The 10816-nt window shown below is 38.1% G+C and overlaps 1 protein-coding gene across 1 annotated transcript; it reads right to left on the reverse strand.

The window, feature by feature from the left end:
* Nucleotides 1-689: 689 nt before the first annotated feature.
* Nucleotides 690-2100, reverse strand: LOC127357953 (ATPase inhibitor A, mitochondrial-like). Its single transcript, XM_051390583.1, has 3 exons — nucleotides 1912-2100; nucleotides 1097-1209; nucleotides 690-993 (listed from the first exon to the last, which is right to left on the reverse strand). Exons 1-3 carry the CDS (start codon nucleotides 1981-1983, stop codon nucleotides 852-854), a joined length of 327 nt encoding a protein of 108 aa, XP_051246543.1. The 5' UTR covers nucleotides 1984-2100; the 3' UTR covers nucleotides 690-851.
* Nucleotides 2101-10816: the final 8716 nt, after the last annotated feature.

The following is a 10816-nucleotide window of genomic DNA, read 5'->3' on the forward strand; positions in this document are numbered from 1 at the left end:
CGCGAGATTTGGACAAAAAAAAAAAAAAAAAAAACGCGCAGTGGGGCGAGTGTGTTCGTTTTGGTTGTATTGTGCCGCTTCTGGTGAATTGCTACCGGGCGGAGCTTTGTTGTCAGCAACTGTAGTGTTACAGAGTTATTTAATTTTTGCTATTTGTTTTCTGTATATTAAATACAACAACTTGCTGTAAAAACAGACTTTCCTGAGCAGTTTGTTGATTGCAGACATCACAGTTTCCGCTTGGATTAATATGTCCCAGTCTAGTCAGGTTCTCAATAGTTTCTACAATTTAAATCCCCGCATCAAAGACCAATTGTCAGCTTTAGAAATGGCTTCCTTAACTGTGTGTATCCTATATTCCTTCCTCTTTTCCAAATTGCCCCACCTGCAAAACGTGACTTGGAGGCAGTTTCAGCACTGACAGATAGCGGGCAGCGCAGTGATTGAAAACGAGCGCTTCACCCTCAACTATCCAACCACTGAGGTTGAACTTTTGACTGGCAAGACTTAAACCCAATGAAATTCACCTTTTTGTACATAACTACCTACAGGATCAGCCTCATTTTTTTCTTGCAAACACTTTGTTTTATATATATACACACACATATGTATATAAAATGCCTTTGTTATATAAAAAGTTATTCAAAGCACAATCAAACAAGAGGGATCAACAATGAGTCACATACGTGTTCAAGAATTAAGCACTTTATTGTTATATTATGATGTCAGTGTGAAGTCTCCTACAGGACCTGCCTTGAACACCAGTAAGTCAAATCAATGTGATAATCATTAACTTGGCAAATAACATGGGCGGACTCTCGGGAAGATAAATGATAATAGGCTACCCAGCTTTAGTCATCATGTTTCAGCTTTCTGATTTTGCCCTTGTGGCGGTCAATCTCCTTCTGTAGGCGCTCAATCTCCTTTTTGTGGTGCTCAATCTCCTCTGCATGATGCTTCCTCAGCGCTTCCATCTGCTCCTTCTCCTTCTGCCTGCAGGTGGAAACAAAAAGTCAAGAGACACTGGGTTAAAAAAGTCTTTGCAGGAATGAGCCTTCAAACAGTGTGATTGCTAATATAACTGCATGCTTTTCACCTGAAGTACTGCTCCTCTTGTGCTGCTTGTCGCTTTCCAAATGCACCCCCTGCCTCCCTCACAGAGCCTCCTCCACCTCCACCTTTACCTGCTCCCTTTCCCAACTCACCAAGCTGGAATAAGCAGAAGGAATATCACAATTCACACAAGAAAGAGCATCAAAATGTACAGTTTTGTCATTTTGTTTTGCCTAAAATAGAATCAATGCATCTGTTTATTTACATACTGGCTCTCCTGAAAGATTTTGGACTGATGTTTCATTGGTAGTTGCTTTAGTAAGCCATTTTATTTCTCTGTATTGTTCCCATCAGAACAACTGATGACTGTGTTTTTATGGATATAGAAGTTTAAGACATTGTTCCTCAATTTGTATGGATGTGAAAAAAAAATATGATGCAATCCTTAAACAATCTCTTTAACAGCACAGCAAAAGCTAAAATCTCAACCTAAACATTTGCACTGTCAATGCTACTTAAACCTACTGATATGTTCGTGTTCGGCATTTATTTTGCAACTATTTTGGGCCCAAAACCACATATATCTCAGAGTAAATGTCAATAAATAACAGCAGAGCAGCTATCCAGTAACACAGAAGCTTTTAGGTTCACAGCAACATGTCTAACGTCACATAAGAAACACGCTGCAGTCCACACATCTTTATTTAATCATTTTATACCAATGCACCTTGCACAAAAGCTGACTACACAAGTTAGCAACCAGCTAGCCCTCGCTAAGCTTCGCCCAATTATAACTTTCCAACTTAGCTTAGCGAGCTAATGCTAACATTGAAACCCGTCATCTGTCACCACAGTTACCTGATCAGATGCCATTCTGATCTGAGAGGCGATGCATCTCCTTAGGTTTAGTCTCAGAAGAAACCCTGACATTGTTACTCGGATATTATTAAGTGTAACCTCGACAGGGGAGGAAAAACTTTCCGATTTGTTTTTTGTTTTTTACCTACTTGCTCATAATGCGGAAATTTGAAGTAAACGCCTCATATGGGCGTGGTGACAAGCACCTCTGGCACATGAAGACTTGTTGCTGCCACCAGGCGGTGAGGGGTGAGGGTTGCACCACTTATGTGCAGTGCTGAAGAAACAGTACAAAGTACTAATACCACACTGTTACTAGTAAAAGTCTAGCATTTAAAATGTTACTTAAGTAAAAGTATAAGGGAAATGTTCTTAAAGTAGGCTATTAAAAGTAAATGTATTCAAGAAAAATGCATTTCATTCTATCTATATTGCATTATTAGGTTATTATTACTCATGCATTAATGTAAAAGCAGGGTTTTACTGTTGTAGTTGGTTGAGGTGGAGCTAATGTTTCAGTTGTTTTGTATGGGACTGCAACTAATCATTATCTTCATTATGGATTAATCTGCTTATTATTTTCTTATTTTCTTCATTAATTAAGCTCCCAGAGCTCAAGGTGATACCTTCACAATGCTTGTTTTGTCCAGTCAATAATACAAAATTGTGAAAAATAAAATCGTCTGATCTGCTGTGCACTGACTATAGGAGTTTTATTACATTACGCATGCAATATTTAGAATTAATTGTAAGTGTTTTAATTGAGCATTGTTCCCTCATTTCCCTCATGATTAGCAACAAATGATCTTTCCAGGAATTATGAGGAAATCATGGACCTATAAAATAAAATGTGACTTAATTGACCCTGCCATAGTTTATTAAACCTTTCTTGTTGCTATGTAACCAAACGGTATGAATATTTCATACAGTGATCTATATGCTTTATATGCTATGGTTCTCCCACTGCACTAAATTGTATGGAACTGACGTTGCAGTAAGTTGACACAATGTAAACTGTGATGAGAGAGTTGGTTAATCCATTAACCTTTTCAACCTGCATAGATCCACATAGATCCACATTGGGAGTTCACTCAACAACAGTTAAATTAAGCACCATGCAAACAGCGGGAAAACGTGCACACATGCATATTTGTAAACCCGTCTGATGCAGTGATACAGAAGTTATACAATATACGTTTTTTGCAACAATACAAAATACAGACAGATTTCCTTTATGTTCAGTCATTTTTACTTAATCTCTAATTAATGTCAAGCTCATATTTTGTAATTGTCTGCAGCCCATACGCCACTCTGAAATCCCTGTGTTGTGACCCTATTACTAAAAAGGATGAGCCCCAGTGCTTATCTCTCAAGTGCTGGATGAGCCACACTCAGCAGTACAAAGGGAAGCTTTGCACGGTAAAGAGAAGCAGTGGGTGTTTAGTACAGATGAGTCATCATAATGGAGTCCCACTGATGAAGAGTTCTCCCTGGCAGACAATGCTCATCCCCTGCACAGTGTTGTATGAGCTCACCGTCCCTGACACTCCCCTTTAATCGCCTGAATCCAGCAGAGTTGATGGTCAACGAGTAAGTGTAGGCGTGGTGCTGACGTGATGACGCCGCGCTGCATCCTTTCAAGCTGTTCAGCGATGACCATGATGATTTGGAAGCTCCTGTGAAAAGAAAAGTATGCAAACTTGTTGACTCACCGTGTCCTATAATGCAATATCCTTGGTTTGTAAATGCAAGGGAGGAAAGAAAAGACAAGGAAGGTATAAAAGTTACACAACTTAGAAAATAAGAACAGGGTCAATGAGAAAAACACTCTGTTCTCTTTCGGAAGTATTGGAGGTTACTTGTGTTGCAGGTTAGATTTGAACACTTGAAGATACATTTTGGACACTATTTAATACTTTTCCATGCCAGCAAGAGGAAACTACACAACTGAGGTAGTAACACCTTTGCAACAAAAGGTGGCAGTATGCTCTCATGCAGATGGAGAGCATCTGCTATGTGTTGCAATGAATATGGAACAAACTACCATTCATATAGCTTTCATATAAAAGAATTCCTTCTTCTTGTAATGGACGACAGCAAGTGCTGCTCTCATTTGAATGAGGGTGGAAATTGAGTTTCATATAGAACAATGAATATTGCAGTGCAATAATCATTATTAAACACAAGGTTACAATATTCCAATACACAGAGGTAGCTGATTTTACTGCACATAACTCAACTGTGAAAGCAAAAGAACTAATAACTTGGCAAAATTACTGATAAGTCTTTCAAAATGGACACTAAGAGTAATGAGGGGAGTATAATTGTTCTTAAATTGATAGATAGAAGCTACATTTGAACGTAAAAGTACCTCTGAGGATACAAGAAATCCAGCTGAATTACACAGGAAGACATTTTGTTGTGTTTGGGAGAAAATATCAACTGCCGCAATGAAGAAAACTGAACTTTGAGTGGTGTTTTTTTTTTTTTTTTGTTGCATGTTTTTCTATGGTCATGTACGGACTTCCGGTCCACAGGATACAGAGCAGCCAGTTATCTGGATCCTTCCAGAGCTGCTCACCTCGTCGGCTCAAGTGTTGCCATAGGAAATAGTATCCTGGCAACAGCACTAACCTGAGCAAAGACAAAGTAAGGTCATGCAGACAACAAGATGTGGTACAATGTTCCTGTATGAACAATTCGGTTTTATTACCTCCCCTTGCAAGGACATTCATTACAATTTCACAATATCCTTTCAGCATTTTTGCATTATTATTCAGAATACCATTTAATGTGAACTCATATTAGCATGGCCTTTTTCGTGCAGTCTTTCATAAATCCACATGTTTGGATGTGATGCATAATGCCTATAATCTGTCTGCTTTTAGTGCACTATCAATAATTGCATGAAATAGCACGAGTATCTAAAATATATTCATACCTCTGGGAAAAAACATGTTGACATACCTCTGAGGATGTAACTGAACCTTCTGTTCAGGATTTCAACATAGATTTCTGAGGTAATAGCATTGTGCTGGCATGGAGTCACTTTATAGGGCACTGAACTGACAAATACATTCCTAGCAACATCTATCTTCTCGAGCACATTTATGAAACATGCAATAAATGGAAATTCGATTGCATTTGAATTGCAATGCAGGAAACTGTATGTTATGGTATTTTGTAAGCATGAACCCTTGGTTTCCTTTATGTGCATTCAGCTCATCTAATTCTCAAAATCTCCCTGTGCTGAAACGTCTTGTTGCTAATAGCCCTCAAGAGCTGCCTGGATGTTGCCAGTGTTGCCATGGTGACCATCAGATTTGATAAAGGGGTTCAGATTCTTTGTTATCTGTACATACAAGGTCTTTTGGCCAAGAAACAGTGGCAGACATTATTTACCTGAGTCACTGGCAGCTTGGCGATAATTAAAGGGGAATTGACTCATTTAGCAAACTGATTACAGTGTGAATCAGCCAATCAGTTGTTTTTCGAAAACAGTGAAGCAACATCACATTTGTTTTCCAAACCTGGCAGCACAGACTTCAGACTGCTCTCTCAAGGTTCTGTTGCAGCATTCGCCAACAGCATCATTATAATGTAAAGGGGTTGCCTCATGCATAGATAATTGGCCACTTTGTACAATCCCAGAATTTAAAATAGGGACGCACACATGTATATGAACCCACTGTACTTTGACAGAGTGAGTGGTGATCTGAGCTAAACGCTGAAATGTTTAGCACACATGTTTAGCAGGTGTGTCGTCTTGGTTTGCAATGTTAGCACTAACATTTGGTGATTATCAGGCTTGGGGAGATTACATGTAATGTAATGTAATGTAACCATTACAGGTACAGAAACAAAAACATATTCAGATTACATTTACATTCAGTCAAAATGGGGATTATTAGTAGGATTACAATTTTAAAGTACATTTGAACATAAAATAGATATACTACCATGCACATGCACAGTGTGTACACATTACAACACTTCATGAGTCTCACAAAACCACTCTGATCTCCAGTGAAATCTCACAGTCACTAATTTATTATCATGGCCTCTAGAGAAAGCAAAAAGAAAAACTTTCTCTGGGTGGAAATTTCTCCATTATTTTGTCTTAAATTCTCTTGTTTTCTTGGTTTCCATTTGCTCAAGGTTTCATTGCTCTGTTGTCTTATAGAATACACAGCATCTTTCTTTTCTCTTGTCTTTATTTATGTATTGAGGAAATCCAAAAGTAAAGGAAAGTAATCAAGTTACATCACTTGAATATTATGATATTTGGATTAGGTTATAAACTATTTTTTTTGCATGAATAATTGTATCAGATTACATTTTTAAAGTAACCCTCCATGCACTAAACACAAAATACAAGGCTAACAGGAATTTTAGTTTAACAGGTATTTGGTCATAAAACAAAGTATTGGACAAGTATTGGACTCTAGATAAAAAATTATGGGAGCACCAAAGTTATTACAATATATCCTGAGGGGTGGCATGAATATGTGTACAATGTGAACGTGCAATCCATCCATTAGTTGAGACATTTCACTCAAAAGATGGAAAACAAATATGGCAAAAATATGGACCTCATAGTGGTGTTGTAGGAAAAGTTAGGGGATATCCAAAGTCATCCTCTGGGGACCATGAATGTTGCCGAGATATTTCATACTGGACTCAACTACAGCATGTCAAACAATTTTATCAATTTAAAGTCGGTTGTCTCCGCAATGATTTTCAGTTTTGCTATTTGCTCACTCTCAATTGTGATCATATTGAGGCTCTCTCTTGGTTCCAGCTGATTTTATTGTACAAAATGTTCTATAGTCTTCAATATTAAAGCCATTTGCATTCCTTCAGTACCAAAGCTGGTTATTAGCCTCCCCCAGTCCAGTCAACCCCTGGGGTTAGCATACGGTCTGAAACTAAGACAAGTGGTAATACCCTCCAGGAAACCGCTCTCAAGAGACTGCTGGCATTTAGCTATGACGCACAAGCACAGCTGTAATCCACCACATCTGGCTTTTTGTCTTTCAGAGGTATCATGGCACAGCGATCCTTTATCAACCCCAATCAGGAGGGAAAGTGCAAGAAACTGAGTGTGAAAATGTGTGTGAGAGAAACCAATAGTATTTCCATTAATATGTGTAGGTGCTTATTAAAGGTCAGTGGGGAAACATGTAATATCAGCATCTACAGTCCTCCACGTCCTTTCTGCTTTCCATATTCTGAATCTCCGAGTGGTCTGTGATTGCTTTAATGACATTCAAGAGAAATTCTGCCTTCAGAAACAGGCAAGCTGGTGGTGTCAGCGTCTCAGAGTCTTGCTTCCGGATCTGTTACGCTCTGAAAGACAAGAATATCATTTGAGCTGAAGGACATGCTGTGCCACAGCTGAAAACAATGGATGTAGCTAATCTTCAGAGCTGAAGTTTTGTTCCCCAGTAATGAGTTGGAACCAGCACAGTTTTGTAGCAAACACAGTATGACACAGTACCTTCATCTGTTTTTGTGAATCAGAAAGGTGCTGGTCCTTTTTTTTTGGGCTGTACCTAGTTGTTTAAATATTAATATTGTTAAATGATAAACTCATACTTTAAATATGAATGATGTGAATAATATATGTCATGAATTTGTATGATCAATGAATGCTCACATTTCAATTCTTTCTGGACAGGCACAATTCTGTGACGAGGACAAACTCGATCAGCTGATGAAGATTGTGTGAAGTGCGTGTTCTCAACTGTTGTTTCTGTGTGTTATTGCTGGAATTGTGTATTATTTGCTGCACAATACGTTGACAGGTTGCAGGGATAGTTGAAGACATTGACTGGTTCCAAGGATTTAATCCATTTAATTGTGCAACAGTCTCTCTAATCACTGCTTCTTTCCAGTATCTCAGATAAAATGTCACCTTACAATGTCAGACAAAGCTACTTTTACTTTCTCTGCTCTCCTCAAGCTTTTCTTTTCTCCTTGTTATTATAGTGTGTGTTCTTGAGAGAGTGTCTACTTCTTCACAGCAGAATCACTGACAATTTCAGGAATAAGATGTTTAAATTCAGTAAGGCTTGGGTTGGTAGCAAAATCCAGTGACAATGTGATAATGTGAAAGATGTTGCTCGTAGTGATGAATCCACATAGCTTTATTGAGCTTTTTAGCAAGTTTTAGTTTATTGTTTAGCTGTCGGTGTGCTTTTCTGCTTTGGTTCTTCGCTCTCATATCACTGTTTCTGGATACAGCAGGCGACTGTTAGTGAACATCAGTGAAAAACCAATAAGAAACCCACTGTAAACTACCTTATTTGCACCAATTAGCAGACAGATGCAGATAGAGACTAGCTAGTGAACATAATGGCACATTTAGCAGCTAAACAGACTCAGGTTGGTAGGGACCTTAAACAGTACTAAAAGAGAGCGAATATTCACTGGGTGGCCATGAAACATGACTTCATGTGAATGATAATGTTTCTCCATAACTGATGGATGTATAAATAAGCAACCGTTTGCTTACAAGGCCACCATATAAAATAAAAAAATATGTAAAAGTTGTGTTTACAACGCCCCAAAGTTGCCAAAAAAGGATAAGATTGTAAGGTTGAATTATTGTGAGGGATGCACCAGTAACTGTATCATGTACTCTTAATCATAAACACAAAATTACTGATACAACTCTACGACAATGTGATGTTAACCTGACGTCATTTGAGCTGTAGGCGAGGGAGAAGCAATGTCAGCAATCTGGAGACATACTCAAACAAATGATAATGACAAAAGTAGAGCAGACTGCAAACTATTCTGGCAAACTAAATTGTCAAAGGGTGAAAAGTAGCATTTGATGAAAATAAAACATGTTCTCAAAGTCATTGTTAGAACTGAAGTAGCAAGTGCCCAAATTAAAAAAGGGGCATCAGTGCATCCCTAATTATTGTAATATATGTAAGGAGATTGTAATATACCAATATATATATATATCAGTTTGGAAAGTTTGGAAAAATATTCTGTCATGGAGTAATACATTTGAAAAAGCATAAAATTGTCCTTTTAACTGAGTTAAGATGAGTCATAAAATAAAAATCCAAAACTGTTTTTCAGTTCTTTCTCGCTATCTTTTTTCTGTTGTATTTCATTTCCTCAAGCTATTAAATACAAGAGATGAAAACAGTTCAGAGTTGACCTTGCTGCCGCTTTACTCTTGATAATTACAATAATTTCTTGTACTGCTGACAATAATTAAAAACACATTACTGCCTGTGGAAAAAAAATCCTGTCGCCTGTCCCTGTTCTTTCACTTGTCTTTCGGGGGTTTAAAGACCTTCTCTTCTTCCCCAGTCTTCGGCATTAGCATCTGCTGTTTCTATGGCAACAGCGTTCAATTAAGAGACAGCCAGGACCTCGCTGTTACTGCCAGCAAGGTGCTAATTGATACTGGATTTCAAGTCAGGAGGGATGGGGGGTTGAGATGAGAAGCTGTGTGTATGTATGAGTGTGTGTGTTGGAGGGTAGGGGGTGGTTAGTCATCGACAGCTTTAGGATGTTATTAGCATTGGGATGTGTTTTTCACACACAAACACAGACACACTGCATCAGCATATACTAATTACTGGGAATTTAATTGGATTTGATTTGTTAACGGCTTATGAGGAGAGAGAGCCTGTATCCTTATAGATATGAGTAAACGTAAATGGTCTGGGCTTCTATATAGCTGCATATAATCTGTCTATACAGTATGAATAATTGGCAGTCGCTGCCGCTTGCAGCCTTTTTGAAAGTTGTGTCCTTTGATGAAGCAAGGGTGCAGACAGATGTTTGTATCATTCAATGTTCATGGTTTAATGTAAATTATAGTATTATTATTGTTTCTGCATGTTTTCCACTCTGTCTGTTCGTCTCTCAAATTGTCCATTTTTCAGTCTGCGTTCTTGCTCACTGGTTGCAGCTATCTGCAGGTCATGACATGAAAGAAATACAAATAATGAGAGCCAGTTGTGACTCATATGGTATATTATATGGAGTCACATTTCAGATGCCGGAAAATTACCTCTAACATTACTGCTCTGAATTGTCATGAGCAGACATTGCACGTATGACTTTTGGTGTGAAAACAAATTAGCACAAAATGTTCCACAAAGTGAAAAACATTCAGATGCCACAGAGAAAATGGTGCAGGTCATGTGACGCAGTAACAAACATGATATGCAGAGAGGAATGGCACCTACAGTAAAGCACCATTTGCACACAAGCCAGTCTGCTCTCCAGCTGACCCCACAAAATGAGCAGCGCTTAACAAATGGATCATGCAAATCTCCTTTTGCTTTTGTGTTGCAGTAAAATCAGCACACTGGTGCACTTGTTCAATTAAAACAAACAGTAACTGATTATGTGGGGAAGAGAGAAAGCTATACTGGAGACAAAGCAGTGAAAAAACTAAATTTATACTGTTGAGAACATGTCATATTTTAAAGGAGGTCATAATCATATTCTGGCCCCTGTCAGATTTGTTTGTTTTCTCATTACTCAACTTCATAGATCTTTTTTTCTTGGAAATTATTTGCCTCCCTGCGAAGTGTGAAAATAGAACAGAGGAGAATTACACTTTTATCATCTTAAGAGATTGCTGTTTTTGTACCTGCAAATCACGTCTATATTTAGAGAGCAAAATGTTTGCCAGAGGCTTTAATGTGGCATGGGTTCAAAATCCATTTCTTCATATTCTGTCTCACTTTCTACATATTGCAGTGATTCAGTTTATTATTAGTGGTTTTACTTATGAACTTTTATTTTTAGGTGCTGGTTTGTTTTATTCTGGCTTTAGACACAGCTATCAACCTTGAATTTCCCTCGGGATAAATAGTATCTATCTATCTATCTATCTATCTATCTATCTATCTATCATTTCCCT

The sequence above is a fragment of the Dicentrarchus labrax genome, unplaced genomic scaffold (genome assembly GCF_905237075.1).
Source record: "Dicentrarchus labrax unplaced genomic scaffold, dlabrax2021, whole genome shotgun sequence".
NCBI classification, from domain to species: Eukaryota; Metazoa; Chordata; class Actinopteri; family Moronidae; genus Dicentrarchus; species Dicentrarchus labrax.